At 35.0% G+C, this 23,924-nt stretch overlaps 2 protein-coding genes across 2 annotated transcripts; one reads left to right on the top strand and one right to left on the bottom strand.

Annotated features, from left to right (window-relative positions):
- The first annotated feature begins 39 nt into the window (after positions 1–39).
- On the top strand, positions 40–14,755 carry LOC113497588 (drebrin-like protein). Its single transcript, XM_026877181.1, has 9 exons — positions 40–218; positions 1,410–1,581; positions 4,306–4,543; positions 5,890–5,987; positions 6,240–6,319; positions 7,880–8,074; positions 8,910–9,502; positions 9,823–9,921; positions 10,349–14,755. The coding sequence occupies exons 1-9, from the start codon at positions 136–138 to the stop codon at positions 10,498–10,500; spliced, it is 1,710 nt and encodes a 569-aa protein (XP_026732982.1). The 5' UTR covers positions 40–135; the 3' UTR covers positions 10,501–14,755.
- Positions 14,756–15,032: 277 nt separating this feature from the next.
- On the bottom strand, positions 15,033–21,273 carry LOC113497557 (interaptin-like). Its single transcript, XM_026877149.1, has 7 exons — positions 21,127–21,273; positions 20,574–20,827; positions 20,014–20,134; positions 16,687–19,666; positions 16,025–16,290; positions 15,520–15,724; positions 15,033–15,210 (listed from the first exon to the last, which is right to left on the bottom strand). The coding sequence occupies exons 2-7, from the start codon at positions 20,806–20,808 to the stop codon at positions 15,124–15,126; spliced, it is 3,894 nt and encodes a 1,297-aa protein (XP_026732950.1). The 5' UTR covers positions 20,809–20,827; positions 21,127–21,273; the 3' UTR covers positions 15,033–15,123.
- Between the last annotated feature and the right edge of the window lie 2,651 nt (positions 21,274–23,924).

Raw genomic sequence — 23,924 nt, forward strand, 5'->3', positions numbered from 1 at the left:
TTCAAAAACCTTTACTGATTTTTTATCTGTGGCAAAAATTGTTGTGAGTCAGGCGATTTATCGGCGTTTTATTTTGCTTTTTTCCTGTAATTCGGCTTCTTTATTTCACGTAGGAGTTAGTACAAATAATGTAAAATGGCCATAAATTTAGATAAACACAAACAGGCGTTAGTCGCTGGGTGGAAAGATGTGTTAGACGAGAAAAGTGAAACCAACTGGTAAGTCTAAATCTTCGTACTCCGACCTACTTGCTAGGGAAATTAAATAAACAGTCGCCGTTGATTAAAATAATGAATTGAATTGATTAGCGTGGCGGTTACAGTGGTCCTTATAAGTGGTAACAATGGATTGAAGTAATAGTCGGTGCATTCACTTGTAATTTTAATTACATTCCATTAACCAAAAGCGGTCGTAAGGAAATACGATAATTGTGAAAACGATCGGGTTGAAAAACTTGTTTGTTTGGTGCTTGCCCTGATTGTTTTCACTTAACATGTTACCCTACGATGAGTAAGCACCACTCCTTAATGTGTAATACTGTTTGATCTAAATCATTATAAACGATATACCGTTTGATAATTCAACTAACTGAAGTTGAGACTTCGGTCAATTTATTTCGGAAATAATGTATGAATAAGTAATTAATTGTAACTTAATTCAAACTGATATAAATGTTAACTCTCTAAAAGTCAAACACTATTGATATCATACCCATTTATTTTATTTAACTTTATTAGCTGAGACTATACCAAAGAATATATCAATTTATAGAAGTAGCTCTTAACAAACCAGACAAACTTTGGTACAAAACTAACATTTTTCTTTAAAAAAATACATATTTCAAATCAAATCAAAACTTCTAAGTAATCCTATAAAAAATTATCTAATCATGACATAAAGTCTATGAGTCACCAATAAGATCAGTTATGACACACAATCAAAACAAATTTTAGAACAATTGAGATTGCTGTCTTGTTGTAAAACATTATCTCCGACTAATCCATCATATTATTATGAAACTTTGAATCCACCTGCAATATGCCATTTAACTTATGCTGTTGTATTCTGGAGACTCCAATAGGACTCTGCAGCCCTAGTAGTCAAGAACACTTGTTAAGTTATATAATTAAAGGTGATTATGTTGCCATATGCTATAGCTTAATTTTAAAACCATGTGTTAAACACCTTTTGAAGTATTTTGATATAATATGGTGAAGTTTATGCAACATAAGTTCACACAATGATTTAATACAATCATGAACAGTATTTGAAAGTGACAGTGAATAGTTTTCCTTATTATTTTTATCAATCATTAGCATTCCATTACATGACAAAGGCCTCCTCCATTCCTCCCTTTGCTAAAGATTCCGTACTTATAAAAAAAATCTAATCAAATACTTTTTTTTCAGGGCCTTATTTGGCTATGATGGCCCATCAAATGACTTGAAGTTCATCAGCAAAGGCGATGGAGGTCTAGACGAACTCATTGATGAGTTCAACAGCGGCAAAATCCAATATGCCTTCCTTAAAGTGGACCAGCCCAATGGAAGTATATCTAAATATGTACTTATCAACTGGCAAGTAAGTACAGATAAGAAAGATAATATTGTTTTGTTCTTAAAAAGATAAAACATGTAGTTTCTAGTAACGCATGTTTTATCTGAATAGTTTATCTACATTCAAATGTATTAGTACTTATCAAGGTTTCAGTTTTAATTTCCTTTTCCATAATTGATAATTATGGTGTTGACATATTCAGCCTGTGATTGATGTAATAACTTTTTGGTTTACCTCTTTACTAAACTTTGTGGTTGCATTGTGTTTATAATTATTTACCATAATTGTGTTTTCAAGGAAGGACAATTATTAGTTATTTATGTTATTATGCAATGTTATTAATGTTTTTAAATGTTGATGTTAGCTGGGCTAATATGAAATATAGCTTTCAGCATGTAAATCAGTAATGTAGACTATTTTTACAAGATAGGGCAATATACATTAATTATCTGAATAATTATTTAATTGATGTGTATTATAATAAGTAGAATAACTGCAAATGACAATAGCTAAGTAAGTAGTAAGTTTCATTTCACGCTATTTAGCTTTGACCAAACCTGGTTATTCATCCGTATTTCTCGGACTCGTCCAACCAGTTCTGGAACCAATAGAACTTCTAGCCAAGTGCCATTTTTAGACTCCTTAACGTCTATAAAAAGCGCTCAAATTCATGGAGAAATGATAAAATGTTTTAGTGTAGAAATGCCACGAGACCCAAACTATTAGGGCCTTAGGCATTGAAATATTGAGCTGACGCGGCGTGCATAAAAGAAAGGTATTAAAGAAATATTGATACCTATTTATAAAACCCAAGACTTAGGTAAATCAAAGTGTATGTAGACTTTTTATCTGACGCTGCGTAATTTGTTGCTTGACGGGCTCTTTCAAGCGTAACATTTAATATGGTCTTGTAGCTCGTTAATCACACTACTTGATACATTATTAATATGGCTTTCATTTATTAATACGATGATTTATCTGCTGCGAAAAGACTTTTGTTGGACATAATTATATGCAGACTTCCTATAGTTAATTATTTATCGTACATCGTACATTTTTGTTTTTCGATGTGTGTTGTTTAGCGCAATATATAATATAACAATTAAAATGAATATTTAACGTAGATATTGTTACAAGTTACGACTGACTTACCGATTTTCAATTAAACTTGGCCTGAAGTTAGCTTAAAATCTATAAAAGGGGGTATAATTTTTACTCGATAACAACAGAATGGTAATTTTTTAGGTAATGTAATAATTGAAAAGCAGCCAAACCCCGGGCCTGAAGCTAGCATTCAAAACAAATAAATAAAAATAATAAGAACTCTCCTTAACTAAGCAACTTTCAGCTCAAAACCAGTTTAATTTGTCCAAAATTGATCGATTACAATTCCTTAAAAGCTTTTTGTTAAAACCAAATCTTTAATTCCTAGTCTTAACTATTATAGGCGTTAACAACTAGTTTCTAGCTATTTCCTAGAAATAACAGCGATCGGTATTATGCAATGAACCAGAATAGCCGTTATTACTTTGTTTCGAACTTATCATGAAATAAATCATGCAACATAGCCTCGCATATTTGCAATGATATTAATCCAGTCGTTTCTAGCAGCTTGGATACTAGCTATTTCCCGCGGATTTGTTAACAGTGTATTTTTTGTTATTGTACAAATCGATTTGATGCTGATATTATTAAAGCTTGAGATTGTGCGTATGTTTGTTACTTCATAACGCCCAAACGGCACGTCCTCTTTTGATGCAATTTAATGCGTTTAATATCGCTATGTGTAGCTCATAGTATAATATTTTATAAACTTTTTTATACATACAAGTAAATTTCAATGATATAATATTTCAATTTCGGTCCCGGGGTCGCGATTCGAACAGCTGCAAATTCGTTTCGCGATCACGTAGCCGCGTTGCCTCATGATTAAGGATTCCGGTCAGATCCAAAATTATTCGGGCAATCCCGTTAAATACACCTGAGTAAAATAGTAAATCATTTAATTATGAGTTACTATTTAAAAATTGCAATCAATATTTTGAATAAATAAAATCCTATGACACGTTCGAGATAAGTTAATCACAGCAAGATATCATTTTCTACTTATAGTAAGTCAATGCCCCTGCACTGGTATCGACAGTTCCGTTCCATATGATAAATTCATAAATAACAAATCAATAAATAAATTAAATGACATTATTGTGAAAACGATATATTCGTAATGGTGTGTGATATCACTCATATTATGTCAGTATAATTTAGATAAAAATAGATTTGTAAATGCCAGTAACTTTCCTCCCTGAAATAGTTGGCCTAAAAGTATTTTCTGGATAAAATTGTCGAAATTAAATCCAATCTTGTTAAAATTTGTGATAATATGAAATGAAATGGAATATAAGTATCTAAATATATCTTTTTATGTTCCGGAAACGAAAACCCGTTTTTATTTGTGTTAACTGAAACGATATAGCAGTCGTAATTATAATTCTAGTCTATTTCGTAAACTTTTTGCTTCTGGGAAGCTGTTCAGTTTACGAATACGCTCTTACACATATTAATAATATAAATGTAAAGGTAAAAAAGAATACTGCAATATACCTTTATAACAATGTAAAATGTCTAATCATAGTGTTCCTTTTAATTTATTTGTCTACTGTAAACTTAAACTATCATTACAGGTTTATCAACTATTTTAAATTGATTTGTTTTTATAGTTCTAATTGCAATGTAAAATGTCAACTCCAGGGTGAGGGCGCGCCGACAGTCCGCAAGGGAACATGCGCGAACCACGTGAAGCAAGTGGCGAGCTTCTTCACCGGCTTCCACCTCACCATGCATGCCCGCACGGAGGACGACCTCGACGAGAAGCTCATCCAGGACAAGGTGGCGAAGGCTGGCTCAGCCTTCAACTTCAAGTCCAGTCGGCCCGAGGAGATGCCGCCCAGTGGACCTGTTGGGACTGCCTATCAGAAGGTTAACCCAGGTACTCAATACTTTTATTGCATTCCACATGTATTCTTAGGTGGTATAACAGTGGTGAGAGTGGTGAAGAGAGAGTAAGGGATCAAAGATGGCACCCGCGGTGCTTCCGCGTGCCTCTCAATTGGCGAAATCAAATAAAACTTTAATGTTTCGGCTATCTAATAGCGTCCCTATCTGGGATCGCGGTGGTTTGCATCTCGTTCCCGTGGGTTCTGGTGAGTACAAATGAAGAGTGAATCACTGGTGGTTTTAGCCGGTAGGAGTCCGGCACGTCTCGGGGACGAAGGAAGTCTGAAAGTTTGGTAATAGATCTCCACTTTTCCATGGCGAAGAAAGTTCACAAGAATTTAACCGTGTTTAAAAAAAAGTACAATTATAGTAAGATACGCTATTTTACAAAAGTGTTTTCGTCCAGACTAATCTGTTAGAAATGGGCCCAGTATTTTCCCTTCCCTAAAGCATTGCCTGACAGATATCCGTATTTCATATCAGGCTTTTTTTCTTGTTAAGCCTTTCCTGTCTCACTGCAGGGCAAAAACCTACCTTCGCTTGTTTCACTCTGCTATCCATTTTTTTCGGTATGCATCCAATTCGACTATCACCATGAACATGTTAATAAATCCTCCAATAACAAATATGCAGGCAAACCGTCTGCATCAAAGCTCTAACAAGAATGAACCACCGTTACTTCACATCTTCAAGTATAACAAATAAACGTTAACCTCGAGTTTAAATGAGTCCACTTAACATCATATAGGAACTCGTGTTTACAATAGCTCAACAACAACACAGCCTGACAAAGACCTATTTACCATTCTGAATCAGTTATAAATCGTAAACATAAACAAAACGGTATTTGCATTTGTTACTCTGTTGCAAGCCTGTGCGGGTCTGTGTTATAATTTTTATAGTATTGTGAAACTGGTCGGGTTGTGAAAATGACAGCTGCTGTTATGGCACGCTGCTGCGATGTTATTACGACGCGGAAAGTCGCTGATGAAATTAAGAGGCGGAAGAATAGTTTGAGGAGAGGTGCCTGTTTTTTTCTGTTTTATTTATAATTTAAGTGACTTTGTTGTGCCTGTGTTACTGATTAAAAGTTAAATCGAAGTAGAAGTCTGGTATGTTAGTGCTTCCCTAAAATAATTGTTACTGACGTCAAATCGAATTTTTTTTTATGAGTGTTATTTTGTGTTGTGTTAAACTGTAGTTAATTTATACGAAAATTATTAAGATAAAATTGTTTTAGTCTATACATTTTGGAATCATTACGCCATATATTATGTAATATTGATTCAAAAGTTTTAAAAATAAAATTTTAGTAAGTATATTAATTGTTTGTTTCAGTGCAAGAAATAAATTCTAAAGAAAGGGACCAGTTCTGGCTGAAAGAAGAACAAGAAGAGAAGAAAAGAGTGGAAGCTGAGAGGAAAAGGAGAGATGAGGTCAGTTTTCCATTCTTGATTTAAATAGATAGTATGATATGTTATATATAGCGTTAGCGCAAAGTAAGCGGAATATTCCGTGCTATTTACCCTAAAGGAACCATTATGAAAGAATAATTAAGGCAATTATAAAACTGCATTTAATTAATTATTTATCAATTTTAAGATTTTCTCCATTTTGTTTCCATTACCATTAGATTCAATATTTACATACAGTGAAAACGAATTATAAAATATGCTAATTTATTACAGGAAAAAAGAAAAGCAGAAGAGGCTGCCAGAAAAAGAGATGAACTGGAGGCAGAAAGAAGAGCCAAGGCAGAGCAAGAGAGGTGAGTACAAACAGAGTAATATTGTCAGTATTCGGCTCCATCATCATCATCCTTGTAAAACACTGGTACTCAGCTGAAACCGGTTAGACTGGGAGCCGAACCCAACATAGTTGGGAAAAGGCTAGGGCGATGATGAGTCGGCTCCATCATCCGTTGTCCGGCTACAGAGATGTTATTGAGCTCTGTTCCGTAAACGAAACTATCGGATATCTGAAATTGAAAACTATCCGTAACCGTAACTGAAACCGTTAGAACCGTTAGAGGCGAAGACTAAATATAAATAGAACACTTTATAATAAGTGATTGTCGGACGAAATGTCATAAGAAAGTTTCGCCCCTTGAATTAATTATGTCACATCTACGATTCCTTAGAAATTATTCGAAAAAAACAGAGCAACTGATATTTTGTGTTACCGCAGCCGAACCCAATGTTATAATTAGCCGGATCCGAAATTACATATCCATAATACGCCTAATTATAATAAATCACTCACCCTTGTAGACAAGCACTATGTACAAACGACAAAATTTTTCTAATCACTGAAATTTACCTAAGGAACAAGTCGTTGTCACGTAATTTATAACAAAAAAAACATCATCATAGTTCGAGCAACTCCTATCACTCGATTCTCCACGCCGCTTATTCAAATGGGTGTTTGTGCATGTGACTTGAATATTTGTGACACGCTCCGAGCCAGAAATGTTAAATTCCAAAGTACGGATTTTTTATAAAAAGTTATAGATCACCAAGTAGAAGATAAGTTTATTGGTTATGCATTTTTTACATAACAAGTATAAACTTCAACAATTAAAAAAAAAAACGTAACAAAAATTCCTATCGAACCCATTGTTTTTCTAGGTATTTGAGTGACACAATCACACTTAACACCTATAGGAACAGCAATGTTATTGTTTTATAAACTGCCGCGTTGTTGCTCGTCACACGACTGCATTGAAAACAAAATGAAAAGGTTGTCGCGAAAACAAGAACAACAAACAATGCATATATGCGCGGTGACTTGTTTCCTATTTATATACCTATCAGATTTCGTGGTTCAATGATGTCTGTGTGAAGAATGCGGGAGGTATGACCATTGTGATTATTTATATGGAGATGGGTTTTGTAATTGGATGTAATGTTAATTCTCTGCCTTTATTGGTAAAAGCTGTTCTGTTGCTCTAAATTATGAGATGAATAAGATAAAAGATGTGAGAACGAGAAGATTTCTGTTTTCATAAAGGCTTTTTTTCGCTTCGTCGAAGTCATGACTTACGTGTATGTATGAATAAAATGTTCGATTCCTACTGATTGACCCTTATCCCCATATCTCTCTTGATTTTTGAAGTATGTGTCAAAGTTCTTTATCCTACTTGTTTGAAAACCTCTCGACCTCTTCTTTCATCAATTTTTTTACGGTTTTTCTACAATATAGAGAACGGTGAAAGAAATTGGGGGAGGCCTTTGTCCCTAGTGGGTTAGATAAAAAAGAAAAGATGTGGGTAGCAAGGCGATACCTCCGTGGTAGTGAAATATTAAGTTTAACCGATCTATCCGTGTAGGTCGCCGCCGTCCCCTGCGGGCGGGGCTGCGGGCGGGGCGGCGGGCGGCGCGGCGGGGGCGGGCGCGGGCGGCGCGGCCGAGGCGGTGCGGCGGCAGCGCTCCGCCGAGGCGCGCCAGCTCATCGGGGCCTCCACCGCCGCCGCCCGCGCCATGTTCCAGCAGAACCTGGCGCAGGGACAGATACACACGCACAGGTCACACAACACACTTTTAACCTAGTTATGTAGTCCTCTTCACCAGCTGTCAGCAACCTAGAGCATTCTCGTTATGCTTGTTTGGAGAGTGTACAACACCAAACTTTCTTAAAATATTGCCATGTTGCTGATAAAGATATTTGGCATAGCCTTATTAAGTCATTTAGAAAGTCATATTATTTTATACACGGTGATTTTTTTGTTGTCTTACAAAAGCAGCCCAGTTCATGTATCCGACGTAAAATACCCCTAGGCGCGATTTTTTTTTTATCATCTACTAATATAATAAGTACGAAGAAAATTAAACAAGAGAAATCTGAAATATACTCTTAAAAATGATAAAATTGCCGCCCCTCACTATTGTTACAAGGCTCGGACCGCGCTCGCAACAGAGCTGTGTTTCTAAAAAACTACGAATTGCATCATAATATTGAATAAAAATTGCATATATTTTTTTCAAATCTCATAAATACCTATTTTTTTATCATGAACGTGTTCTAGTCATTGGATACATGAACTGGGCTGCTTTTGTAAGACGACTAAAAAATCACGGTGTATAATGCAAGTTATAGATAGACCCCCGATTGGAGCGATCAAAAGGTCTGTCTACCAATAACCTCTTAAGAAACATTAAGCATTGTTTGGCTTTGGTCTCTCAGTAATATCTGATAACTTCAAAAATGAATGGCCACCGCACGAAAATTTTCGAGATAAAAAAATACCATCGCCATTTAATTTTAACTGACTTATATATTAAATTAGACAGCTGGCATGCAAGTTTATCGTTACTTAAGCCTTAAAAATACAAAATATACAATATTTTTTCTGTTTACAGATCAAACTCAGTAACGCCAGAGAAACCAGTCCGGAGTTCAGTGATAGCACAACGTATAAACACATTTACTCAAGCTCAATCACCGCAGCCGGTGTCACCGATCAAATCCCCAACCAAACTAGAACCGCCAGCCAAATCACTCCCAGAGGCCGAAGAACAAACATCAACGAGTCCGCTTAAAAACATCGATAAGATCAAAATGAGTCTCGAAACTCCCTCCCAGATACAATACGAGCCAATCATAGACCCAGCAGATCTAAGTCCGAGTACTGAGAACGAACCAACATCGTTCAGCGCTGTTGCGTACACGGAATACAACCAAGAGAATTCGTACCGAGATATCGAGCCGCTAAAGCAAAGTGAACCGATGATTAAACAGAACATTCTCGAAAATGATATGTTTGATGCATCGTACTCTAGTTCTAATGAGAATGATGATGATGACAGTGATAATAAGTTCAGTACTATTAAGCGGTCGCCATACAGTAAGAATAATGTCGCGGATGAACGAGAGCGCTCCGAGCTCAGTCGACAGAATACTGTTATAGAGAATGTTAATTTCAAGAAAGATTTGAATGGGACTACGCTTGAGGGTAAGTTATATTTTTGTTACTATTGGATCAGTCAGCCGATAATAGTAGAAAGAGATGCTAATGTACACAATTGGTATACATAAGCTTTTAAGCTTAAATAGGTTGGATTTTAGATTTGCTTAATCTAATTTTATCACCCCGTTTTACAGTAAGTAAGAACTCAGGCAGCCTTGTACGTTTAATCTGTTATGTTTTTTTTCACTAATTAATAAACTAAGTAAAAATGACTGGCGCAGCCCAATTTCTGTCCCCATAAGTTAATCGTTAATATCTATAATTTCATTTGTATAAAAATGTATCTAATGAAACATTTTTCACAGATGTGTCACCCGAGGGCATGGAGGATGAAGGCGCGATATATGAAGATTTGGACGATGACCCCGGTCTCACCGCGAGAGCTTTATATGACTATCAGGCCGGTGAGTTATTCACTTAAAAAACATAAATTTAAAAAAAACATCGACAAAACAATAAAAAAAAATTAGTATTTTACGTTGCTGTATTAAGCCATATTGTGATATAAATAGTGATTTTACATAACAATCATGAATAATATGACATTACGACGGTTTTTGTTCTAAGTGATTATCTACATTCTACATGGTAGCTGATTTCGTGTTTACTTAAAAATATTTTGAGTTTTGAGGAAACTTTTTATGAGGATGGGACAAAAGTACACCCTTATATTTTGTAAAGTTAACATTTGTGATAATCAACATAGTTGTAGTAACATAAACTTAGTGGGGAGCTACCTTATTTACCAAATAATAATTCGATGAATGCTTCGTACACTTAAAGTATCAAGAATGATAAAAACATCGAATCATAAATATCTTAACATTCCAGCGGATGAATCCGAGATCACATTCGACCCTGGCGACATAATAACTCACATCGAGCAGATCGACGCGGGCTGGTGGCAGGGGCTCGGCCCTCACGGCGTGTTCGGCCTGTTCCCCGCCAACTACGTCGAGCTACTGCCCTGCCAGCCGCGCTAGACTACCTAGAATATCTACAACCTAGGCCGAACAACAAGGATGTAACAGTGATGCCTGTGCCCCTAGATAAGTTATATTTTTACGAGTGTGATCGCTGATCTAATAGAAAGTAGAACATCATGAATACATAACAGAGATGTTATGGAGTTATATAAACCTAAAATTTCTTATATCCGAAATTAAGAACTGTTCGTATCCATACCTCAGTTCCATAAGTTTCGGATACGGGTGAAGACTTTTTAAAAGGTTATTGTCGAACGAAATGTCACACAACAGGGTTCGTCTCTTGAGTTTATCATTTCTCTTCTGCAATTCCGAAACGGTCGAGTAATCCATTTTTTTGTCGTAACCATAACCGTAACTGAATCCAACGATTCGATCAACGCTTTCACTTGTAAAAATATTATTTGTCTACGGGTGCTTTGGACTAGTGTATTGTAAGTCATATAACTCAAAAATCCGTTTGCGACTTATATGTTTTAATTGTGTTAACTGTTTAATTTTGTACTGGGGAACTTAATATTTAATCTTGACTTTGCTTGAGTTTTAGACAGTAACAAATCTAATGAACTTGTAATAATATGAATAATCTATGTGTGTAAATAGATGGGATCGAATATTGTTTTTCCTTCATACGACTATGCACAGCATTAAAAAAATATAAAAGATATATATTTAGCTTGCTTATGTTAATATTAAGGTCCCTAGGAATCCGAATTAATTTAATTTCATATTCTGTGCCCATATGTCTTACTTCTTACAGTTTTTGGACGATGCGTTACAATCTATACTTGTCATAGCGCATTTTATTTGTCACGTGACTGTCACGTTGTTTGACTTTTAAGTCTGTACGCACATAATTTTTTTCAATAAGTTCGTTCGATTTCGATTTTAAACTCAATATTTTGTTTTTATCTTCATCAAATTATAAAGTTACCGTTCTTCGAAAATGGCTGTTTTATACGAATCGATGCCGGTACAAACATGTATAGCATAATAATTATGTGACGTCAAGCACATACATTGTTCTACGTAATTTGCAATGCATGAAACTTCGTAGGATTCCCTGAACATTCGAAAAAAATACCCAATATTCGCTCCACATTATTAAAATATAAATAAGATTATTCTAGTAAGCGTTATAAAATGCGAGAGATTGTTATTAGTATAAAGATAATGAGGACTGATGCAATACCCATGTTATATGGTTAACAGAAGCATGAAACCCGGCCCTATACACGCTTTTTCTAATAAAAGTGTAACTCACGAAGCTACTAAACTTAAATGTAACCCTGTGTGACTTGTGCGAGTGTTATCGCTGATCACAACGCTCAAATGTATGGAAGATAAGTCTAGTCACGTGATTTATCAATAAATAATTTGATTGCTTGGAGCTTAGGTCAGCTGTACTCAACACTATTTAGGGGGTCTTAATTAAAACGGGCGCTAGAGGTGGGCAACCAACAAAGGCCCATCGCCACAGGTTGAGTACAGCTGATGAAGATGGTATTGAAAATTAAAACGAAAACAGTCGAGCATTTTGGTAATATTTAAATAGTATTTACCCATAATGCTAATAAATTATCGACAAAGTCTCATGTAAAAGTCTTAAATAAGTATTTCTTCTCTATTTATAAGATGCCAGGGTCGGGGTAAAAACATTGATAGCGTTAATGTTCATCGGCCGAATATACTAGTCTGAGTAGGTCAAAGGTCAAAAGTAAAAATATTTTTTAATTCTTATCATGTCTACTAAATAGTTTACAATACAAGTTTATAGTGTTTCTACTCAAAATCTAAATAATTTTCAACATTTTCAAGATTCTTCATAGTTTTAGGTAAATATTCAATTTTCTTACTAGTAATACAAGATACCTGTATGTTGGCAACACTTACAGTAGAGTTGGAAGCAATTTAGACTGTGATGCGAAAGAATTTTTAGTCAACTTTGGGATTTTCAAATTTTTGATCGAATGAACTTTATAGATTTAGATTTTTTTATACCTACTTTTAGACTAGGCAGTGCTGGCCCAAATAGTTAAATAGTGATGTCGAAATACACTTGAACTCTTCAACTAATGAATTTTGATATAGCAGTAGTGGCTGCAATACTTAACTTGGAATACAGTTATTAATGCAATCTCTTGGTTTAGTATAAATTAAATAAATATAAAAAATAATAAGAAATAAAAGACAAGGCCTAACAGCCGCTTATTTGATTAATAATAAACTTCATCTTGATTCCAAAATGTAATGAAAGAAAATTCAAGATATCTTCTCTATATAAAAGAGGGAACGTGATTTGTTGAAAAATACTGCTGCTTTAATATCGATTTATATCGTTAATTTGAAAATTATGAAGCTATCGCTCGATTTTTTTTAAGTTAATAATGTTTTAAGAGCTTAATAAACTACATTAGTATTTTTTTTAAGTTTAGTCATTTAAGAAGTTCATTTAAACTCGACACGAGTTATTTAGACTGCCATTTATTTATGAAAAAAAAAAAATAATATTTTAAGCATTTATATTATTAAAGACTTCTGCATTTCTTATTTTTAAAGCATTTAGGGACTAATTTTATTGGCAAAATTTACGGAGTCGCCAACATTCGGCCAAAGCGAAAATTAAATATTTTGATGTAGAGAAAATGGAAGTAAAATAGAGTACCTATTCCATTTTATGTGCTAGTAATCTAGCTTGAATTTAATTACAGTGCTTTATTTACTGATTATATAAAGCTTTAGCTGTACTTATATTACGTTAAGGCTCATCAGCCTGCTAGTAAAATTCATGTATTTTATTTCTATTTTCATGATTTGACAAAAAAATTGAATTATATTGGTGTTAATGTTTGTTTACATGTTTGTTTACATGTCGTTTTGTATATATTTGGAAGTAACGTGAAGTATAAACAGTCAAAAAATAACGGAAGCCTATTTGAAATGAATCAATGACATGTAAATGAAAACCGGAAGGAACAATTGAACAAAAATGTAAAAATAGTAATATTTTTTCTGCAATGAGTCATAAGTAATTATAAAATTACATCATTATTATCCTTTTACCTCCCAACTATTCGAACTAAATGTATAATATTATGTAGTGCCAAAATTAACACACAAAATACTGTACTATGTCACAAAGAGACACACAAATATATTGGAATACAGATTTAGTGTTTGTAGTTAATTAGTTGCAGATTTAAACTATTTTTAAAGTATTAAGTTTTGTTACGAGGCATACTTTTGCTTAGCTTACCTTAGGCAATATTACTGGAATATAGAATCAGTGTTTTAAATGTACAGATGTTTATTGTTAGCATGTGCTTTAATTTACGTGTATTTACAGGCCGTATGTCTTTTAAAACTTGTCATTTTTTGGTAAGGCAGAGGAATTCCCACGGACACTACCTCCTGAAAAGGATGTAGGTAGTGTGAGAATTTTACTGACTAAACCCGAACTGCCGTGAAACGTCTACCGTGTTTCGTCGGTGTGTGTGATAATGATAATGCAACGCATGTTATTTATCACGCACCACCCATTATAGTTACTTTGTGAACTGTGTATCATAAGATCTGTAAACCTATATACTTGTTTGTTTTTAAAGGTATACGATTACGTCATCATACGGCCTGAATCATCATCAAATAGTATATTTTAAAGATGAATATAAATACTACATTATCTAAAGAACATTTATCCCCTATAGTCTCAAATAGTTTTTAGCACTCCATATTAAGTTTGTCTTTATCACGATTTTTGTTTTATTTTACTGTGTAAGCCTGTTGATGGTCCTATTTTAATCAGTTTCGTTTGTCTCAAGGACTTCCTAGAAATGTATGTAATTACACAACGTATTTATTTTTCAATATCTCCGGTGACTATTGAACAGGCATTTGCAGTGAAATAGTAAGCCTTCTAGTTATTGTATAGCACTATTGTGTTAGTGTTTTCGCTCTGAATCCAGCCTTCAACATACTATGTATTTTTAAGGAATGTTAAAGTCAATGTGCCCCAAATAGATGATTATCTAAGACTAAGCTTCGCCTTTACTTCTTCTATACATAAATATAACGTAAGTCATGTAAGTGAGATGTATTTTTCGTATTACGTTGATAAATATGTTCTCTATTGTACCTATATTATTGCAATATAATTTTTATGTGTATGGTGCTCCAATGTATTGTAATTTGTAACATAGGTTTACATTTGTATCCTAATATTTTCGAAATAAACAAGTCCTAGATTCCGGAATAATGTTTTTATTTCTTAACCTGTGTATTTATTTCCCAGGAAATAATTATTTAGCTTTGTATTCGCTTTGTAGAATCATCACGCTGAAAACATACTACAGTCAAGATGTTGTGTTGAATACCGCAGTGACCTTTCTGACACGGCGAGCTATAGCATGCATTTTTATTATACGTAACGAGGTGAACGACGTAAAGCTGTATGCGTCTACTTGCGTATATAGGAAACCATGAACAAAGGGAGTTTAAGGGAGGCCCAACAACCAAAAGAAAACAAGAAGTATCAAACTAATAATTATTTTATTAATATCAATTCATATTCAACAAACTAATTCATAAAACTTAAATCAGAAATGGTGAACGAAAATACTGTTATCCTTGCACAGTGTTGCCACGTAAGATGGCGGAGAATACTCCGTGACGAGGTAGCGGGATTTTGTTGACAATGTCTGGAACAACCTGGAAACAAGAAAAGGAATTAAGGTCAAGGTATTTCGATTTAATTGACTATTTTTTTTTCAGAATGCACAATCATGTAAATGAAATAGAAGTATAGAAAAATAACAGACTTGGTTCCTGTTTATATCCTAACAGGCAATGATTTGGACCTCGAAGTCTAGGTAAGAATCTATTGCACATGAGCTGATATTACCAAAAGCTACAGTTGTTTCTTTTTTTTTTAAATAGAACAGTTGATCACTGAAACCCGTCACGTCGCACAATGCCTTTTCCTGTTTCTTAATAATAATAGAAATATTCAATTCCTACCTTAACTCTAACTTCTCTGGGCATAAACTCATGGAAGAACTCGTAGAACTCGAAGTGCGTATTGACGACTTCAAGTCGCGCCAACTCATGCTTCAGCACGTCGACCGCGTCGGAGGGAGCCACGTCATGTCGGCGGAGGTCCTTCGCGAAGTGGTATATCGTCTCTACGAGTTTCTCGGCTCGAACCCGGGCTTTGTAGTCATAGCTAGAAACGTTTAAGTTTATATATTTTTGGTAACGTTCAGTGTTAAAGCTTAGGAAGTTGGCTAAAAGAGTGATGTCATACTAATAATGTTGTAATGTTTGATTGCGTTATTAATTTCTAAAAAAATAATGCTGATTATCACCAATTGTAAAAGGACTAATTTTAAGAAAGAAACACTTTCATACGTTTGTGATGTGTTTCATACTTTTCATCGCGACTCGCGGTTTCAATTTATTACAACCCGCATGATCTTTTTGCATCGTGAAATGAGCTTTTGTTTTCTATAAATCGAATACTCACTTTGGTTCCAGCTTATTCTCCAAGAACTTGTACAATCTCTTGGTGATCCAAGATGCGTTGGTCGGCTGGAATCTCTTCGGCGGCTTATACTTCATATCCTCAATAACCTCTGTGGGTAACTCGTCGAATGCTATCACAGACTTGATCTGTTTCTTTGGTTTGCTCTGGGTCGGCTTCGGGCGGCGCGGCGCGGGCTTGGATGGGACTTTAAAAAGACTGAGTGTGTCTCTAACTGGAGCTTTAAGGGAATTTCTTACTGCTTCTTCCTGAAACATCGTAAACATTTTTATGAGTACCAGTTATTGATAAAGCGCATGGTTTTTACGCAATCAAGACTTGATTGGGTTCAAGTTATTTTGAATCTTAGCTAAATCGATTATTTAAAATGTCGATACTTGGTTATGGTGTGATCAACATCGTATTACTTACTGATACTGTTTGTTTTTTATCTACTATGTATCAATACTATTGGTGGACATTTTTAGTTTCGTTATAAACGTTCTCATTATTTTTTATTAGCTGAAGTTTTCGAAACATAATAAAACAAAACTCGCTTCTATTACGAACACAATGTACATTGTAGTGTGGTGGTGTTAGTAGTTTCAAAAACAAGTTGTTTTAAACAAGAATGACACCAGTTTTAATAAATAAGCCAAACTTACCATTTTAAGTTTCTTTTCAATATTTTGCTGCTTCATCTTCTGTAGGTACAGCTCTAGCGTAGTCTGTCTCGTTCTCTTAGATATCTCATGGTCAGACAACTCAAAATCTGCAACATCCCTGTTAGAATCTTCTGCAAACTCAGTAGAATTAGCTTGGGGGAATTTTGCAGTCACAGAATGCGTATCCAGAAGTTCAGTTTGTCGTTTCGCTGATTTCTCCATAACCATCGCTCGAAGAGATTTTCTAGGAGTAAAATCTTTGCCAAAAGTCTGTCGTAATGTTTTTCTAGTTGTCCGGTGGGAGTCCCAGCCAGAACCTTCGGCACTTGAGTTTCTGGTACCCTCAGAGCCAATGCTATCTCTTGGTGCTAAACTAGGTCTTATATCAAGGTTTTTGATCATGCTTTTCGTTTTACGGACGCTTGTGTTTCGGCCCCTGACAGTGAAGGAATCCATTTGGTTGGTCTTATCGTGTAGGATTGCTTCGGGTGATTTGACCTGTTTATGTCTATGTCTGCCTGTGGTATCATGGGTAACATTTGGAGATTCTTCAATTTCTTCTGTACTTTGTCCTGTATTTTCTTCGAGTGGTTCGCTTTCGTTTTGTTCGCTTGCTGCTACAGCTTCGTTGGAAGCTTGGTCGTTTTCATCAACTTCCATCTCGCGTTGGTCACTATCTTCGGCCATTTCCGGATCACTGGCAGCTTCATCAGATTCATCGCCATCCACTTGTTGATCATTAGTATCACTCTCCGCTTCATTGTCTTCTGCGTCCATTTCTTGGCTTTCATTCACTTCTTGACTTTGATTCTCTTCTTCAACTTCACTATCATTATTGTCAGCTTGGATGCTTTCGTCTGCTTCTTCGGCAGCACTTTCTTCTGCTTCAACTGCACTTGCTTCGGCTTCTTCTGGTTCTTCCTCGCTTTCTGCCGCCTCTTCTTCACTTTCTACGGGCTCTTCTTCAATTTCTGCAGCCTCTTCTGCACTTTCTTCAGCCTCTTCCTCACTTACTGCTGCCTCTTCATTTTCGACTTCCTCTTCACTTTCTACAGCTTCCACTGTTTGATTGGCCTCATCATTGCTCTCATTCTCTTCTTCAACAACTTGACTTTGATCAACTTCTTGGCTTTCATTAGCTTCTTGTTCCCCTTCATCACTTTCCTGATGTTCTTCAACGTGACTTTCATCTTGTTCAACTTCTTGTTCTCGGCTCTCATTAGCTTTATCCTCATCCTCTTGATCATTTTCTTCTTCAACAACTTGACTTTCATCAGCCTCAACTTCATGGCTCTCGTTGGCATCATTGTCGATCTCTTGGTCGGATTCATTGCTTACATTATTTTCGTCTTCAATTTCGTGGCTTTCATTTTCTTCCTCATCATTTTGTTCGTCATTTTCGACTTGATCGTCATCATAATGGCTGCCATCACCTTCTTGATCATTTTCTTGATTCTCATGAGATACATCACTTTCTTTTCCGCTTACATTTGCTTTGCTACTTAAGTCTTCATTTACTTCACCAATGCTTTCTTTATTGCCATTTTGTTCACTGTCTTGTTGTTCTAAATTACCATCAACATTATCCTGCATTGATTGTTGAGAATCTACAGACTCTTCAATTACTTTAGATGCTTTCTGTTTTTGTTTAAGAGTTTCGTTACTTTCGTTAACTACCTGGCTCTTACATTTATTTATGTCAGTTTTAGTAGTATTTTTATTTGATTTATTTATTATTTCGTCTACATTTTCTGTGTTAGTCATTTGTTGTTTTTGTACTACTACTTCTTCCATTTCATCACCTTCATATTCCAAGGTGATGTTATTTTCATCATCATCCTCATTTGATACATCTTTGACAATTTCCTCATAGTCATCCTCTTTACGCAATTGTTTTAGACTTTTGTTGGAAACTTGACTATTTGAGAGCTTTTTAGAGGTTGATTTGTTGATTACCCGTGTTGCGTTATTTATAACATTTGGAGCATCCATTTCATCTGTTATGACGTCATTATCCACGATTTTTGAACTGTTTCTTGTCTTACTTTTATTTTGTCTTTGAGATTTTTCGGCATTAGAAACATCCAATTTATCCTTGTTTGCAGTTTTGTTTTTAGACTTATTGGCTTTAGATGACTTCGTTGAAGTATTTATTTCTTCGTTTACGGATGTATTCTTTGTCATACTTCTTGTAGTCCTAGAAGTTTCAAGTTCTTTAGACGGTGAAATTTTTGACTTATTTTTGGAGGAGATAGATTTGTTTGATTGTTTAGTTTTATCTGCAGTTAAGTTTGATTGTATTGTATTTGTTCCTAATTCAGATTCCTTAGCTTCAGACAGTTTACTGAGTCTAGCTCGTTTAACTGGTGTATGACCTGCCACCATTTCTTCTAATTGATTGTCAACCATCGTGGAAGATGGTAACATGTTCCAATCATCCATTTCAATGTCAGTAGTAATGCTAGATGTTGGAGAATGTTCTCTGCCTTTGGAAACTGAACTAACCCGTCTTTGTTCAAGCTTCTTTTGAAAGCCAAACACTTTTGGCTGTATCTCAGGGATTTCATCCTCACTTTCAGACACAATGAAGTCCGCAAACATGTTCTTACGTTTGTTAGCGGGTCGGTTACCAAAAATACTTCTGACTTGTGGTTTGGGTTCAGCCAGGAGATTATCTTTTGTTTTATCAGCTGCTGTTCTATTTGGAGACATGCTGAGAAGCGCCGCAGGGAATACTGGTTTAGATCTTTTGTTTTGAAAAAGCTCTCTAGTACCAACATTCACAGTTTTGTCAATGTTGGTGGTGTTGGTCTTGTGTAACTTGGCCAATGTTTCCCTATTGCCACCGAGTTGGCCAAACTTTTTCTCAGGCTGTGAGTCTTTTTGAGTGAAGAGCTTTCGCTGTGGCAGTACAATGCTGTTGATTGACTCATTGTCACTGCTTTCTGGTAAATCTAGTGTGTAATTCTTTTTTTCTTGGCTGAAAGATGAAAGAATTTAGTAAGTTAGTAAGCCACTGTGAAACAAGAATATTACAAGACTAGACTTTTTTTAATAATTACAGTCACTACTAGCTGTATAGCCATAAAACAGTCAATAACCTATACAGGTTACAAAGCTTAGCAACAACCTTCTTTCATATAGGTATGGTTTGAACCTTGATCACCACACTAGCTAACTGTAAGTTTGCAATTTTAGATTCCAATATTTTGAGACCCAGGCTTCCTTTCAATGTTTTTCTACACTGTGTGGTTTATAGCCATATTTTCGTACTATATTCCTGTCAATAAGAATTAGTGTAGTATTGGGATGGGTAGTTAAACATACCTTAAAACTTCAATATCAATGAACTCCTCAATTATATCATTTGCTTCCATCACTTTATTATCTTCCAACACTTCCATAACATCTTGAGAGTTTTCATTTAACTTTTTCCACCAACTTTTACCTGAAAAAAATTAAACTTAGTGTAAAACTCTTAGTGTAATTATTCTGTCACTCGCAATGCTTAAGTCTAAAGGATAAAAACGTGCACATTAACTAACCACAAAATCAAATATTTTCAATTGTTAACAGCACGATTGGTAAACTTAGTAGCAGACCTTTGCTCATGATAAATTAAATGACTGACTAAAGAATGCACATTATATTTTATTTACAACCTAATTATATATACCATTAAAATAAGACTTAGAAAAACAATCTAAAATTAAAATAAAGCGTCAATAAATTCATCTGCATCGCTGCCACCTGGGAATGTGCCCAAAAGGCTGGCAGCATTGCCACCTTAAATGGCAATACTAATCCAAATAATTCATAACTTTTTAGAAGTAATGATAAGATTCTTAATAATATTATGAACAAGTACCAAAATGAACGTCACTTACGTCTTGGTTCCTGTATATCAGTATCATCGGTCAACACTGATCTGCCATTCAATGGCGATAAAGCGAAAGACTCCATATTCTTGTCTCTAAACTGGTCTACAAGTGACGTGAGCCTTCCAGAAGCTGTAGATAAGGCTGGGGAACATAAACTCCGGCTCCCACGAGACTTCTTGCGTTTAGGAGTAGCTATGTCGCCTTGCGACCGCGCCGGTGATGTTACTCTTAACTTCGGCATTTCTTCAACTTTTTATCACCTGAAATTCATATCTCAGGAATTAATTACCTTTTAATGGCTAATTCACAAGTTAGAAGGAGATTTTACTGACTTGGTTACAAGTTATTGACGGAGTTGTCGTTGTAGAAGCAAGTGTCAATTTTATGGTAAATAATCAAAAACTCAATTCTAATTAGTTTGTTTGTATTTATATGATAATACATTAAAAATTCGCTACATCGAAGTGTAAATATGGTAGATTTAAAGAACATTGCGAATAAGTTTGGTGACTCCTGACTAGGTTCTATCAATTAGAATATTACAAAACCGTACACTTACCACGACTTAATTTACCCTATTAAAAACATTCAAGCTAAGAGTTAATTAAAACTACGTTTACACAACACATTTATTAAAAAAAACTTGTCATTACTTTTATTTCGTTACAAGAAAACAAAACAAACTCCCATCAAAACCGTTTCATAGAACTTTTTGAAAGCAGTAACGTTCCGTTACCGCGCAGTCATAAGTAAGCCGGTTACATTTATCTTTTTTAATTTACTGTTGTTACTTTTAATTTAAGACTTTTAACTACAACAGTTTATGTTTTACACTATTCAAGGTATGATATTAATTTTTGTTTTTAAACCTGTCCGAAAAATCAAACATTGCCCGTAAGTGGAAATAAACCGTGCGTGTAACGAGGTGTAGAGAAAACGTTCCGTTAAACGTGCGTTTAGTTTATGAAAAACATTAAAGCAACTTTATTTTTTATTACGCGTCTTATAATGTATGCCTAAAATGTATTGTGCGTGTATGGTTCATGACTGACGCTTATTTTTTATATCTTCAATTTAAATCTCGCAGAAATTGTGTTAAACTAGCGTTAAACGATAAGTCGAATAATAAACGATGGAGAAAACTGGTGATTCCTGACATCAATTTTCTCACATAATCAGCCGGAAATGTTATCGCTTTGTGAAGGTTTCGACCGGAAACGATATTGGTCCTTTGTGGATAGGGCAGTGATTGGATTTTGTGGGGAGGGTATTTTTCGAGGTGATTGACAATGCCGGATACATCAAGGGAAAATTACCGAAAGTGAGCAAAAATAACAGCGCCGATGACGGGTTTAAGCAAAATAGTACATTCATAATTTTAGACTCCTGCATAGATTGGGGAAAAACGTCACAAAAGGCATAAAACAGCAAATAAATAATGACTAAAAGAATATATAATATTAATAACTAAAAGATAACTTTATTATCTGAATTCTCGTCTTGTATTTGAGGTGCATAAATGAAATAAAGGTCTGGTCACTGGTCAAGTCGAGTTAAGGTTCCGTACACTGGCATATATAATGAAATAATTAATACGAAAAACAAAAAAAGTTGATAAGTAAATGAACATTGGTCTCACAGCAAAATTCTGGACGTGTCTGTCAAAATATTAACGATCAAATTAATAAAGTTCATTAACAGATTGTTGTTGTTTATTCAGACAGTTTGACGTTTATTCATTCAGCCTGATGAAAAATGGACGGACAGACAGTTATATCGTTTTGTTTTACATATCGGTTACGGAACCCTAAAAAGAGACCCAGTGTTGACCCTTAGGTGTATCCAAGTTTTATTTAAATAAATAAATTTGTATCTCCAAAACAGACGGTTCAAATCATTTACGTTCCGTTGTACGTTTTGTTGTTTCGGCTGGCTCCTTTGAGATTACCTGTGCCTGTATCTGTATACCTTTGAAAATTCAATTACGTTGGTACGACGCTCGGCGGTCGACTGAACATTGAGCTGCTACGTAATATTCATGATGACAATTGTGCTTTCCTCCTCGTTTGCTTTGGTACTTGAATGGCACGACAACGGTCGCAAGTATAGAGAGTCAAAATGGGGTCATGTACGGGTAAAAACGACGTGTAAGATGGAACGTCAAAGTGTCCCAAAATATTTTCTGCGATAAAATTAGCACCCGCCCCTAAGATGACCCACTGTCCCACAAATTTTAAATTTTTATTGCAATTTTATTTTATTGCCATTTTGACTTGTAATCTGAATGGTAAGTAAGTAAAAAAGTTAAGAAAAGCATGCACAGGGTAGGTATTTAAGACTTATCATGAATTTTAATTTCATATGTCTGTTTTCGGAAATTAACAAATAGTAGTAGTCTTCTAAGTTTCATTTATTAAAATAAATATTCCACAATTTTCACACAACGCCATCTCGTTTCAAAACTCTCAAACTAAGCAGAGCTTGTATTATGAGTGCTAGAAAACTGATAAACATACTTGTATATTTTTTAAATGCATACATAATATAGATAAATCACACCCAGACACAGAAAAAATGATTGGGCTCATCATCACACAAACCTTTGTCCTGGGTGGGATGGGGAATCGACCCCACGACCTGCGGTATAGCAGTCAGGGGCACTAACCACTAGACCACCAGGCCAGTCTCGTATAAAAATAATACACGGACACCAAATTACCACAGACCACAAAATTACTGTCATGCTTATAAAATATTTCTTACAGAAAAGTTGTACTTTGCCTCAAACAATTTGCGCTATGCGGCAAAAAATACTGGTTTCATTGCAGGGGACTGTAATGTTTAGGTTGTATTATTATTTTACAAGAGGACATTACCAAGAATGCTACAGAAGTGCACGCCATTCTAAATGCAATAGCAAACTAAAACTAGTTTTGGTTCTATAAAATAAATTGTACCTACCACCTAGGAAAACCGTGGTCTGGTATTAAATTCCTTGGAATTTGCATACGTACAGGATCTAATAATATAAAACTTGCTGTTTACCTTCGACTATTAGAAGCAGATAGAATGTAGGTAAAATAAATTTTATAAAAGACCACAACAGCCCAACCAATTTTGCTTTACCAAATAAATAGCCGTTAGCCGAAAAAATTGATGTTTTTTTTTAATATTCACACTTCAGCGCTTTTAAAAAACGACGCCTTGCAAGAAGAATTGTATTTTCATCGCTCAATGTTAACTAGGTATGTATTAAACATTATAAGTTCAAAAACTAAGGACACTAATAATTATTTCTAAAACTTCCAATTATTCCATGCCATAAATGAGGCTAGGAAGAAATAAATAAGATTAGAC

Source organism: Trichoplusia ni, chromosome 1 (genome assembly GCF_003590095.1).
Source record: "Trichoplusia ni isolate ovarian cell line Hi5 chromosome 1, tn1, whole genome shotgun sequence".
NCBI classification, from domain to species: Eukaryota; Metazoa; Arthropoda; class Insecta; order Lepidoptera; family Noctuidae; genus Trichoplusia; species Trichoplusia ni.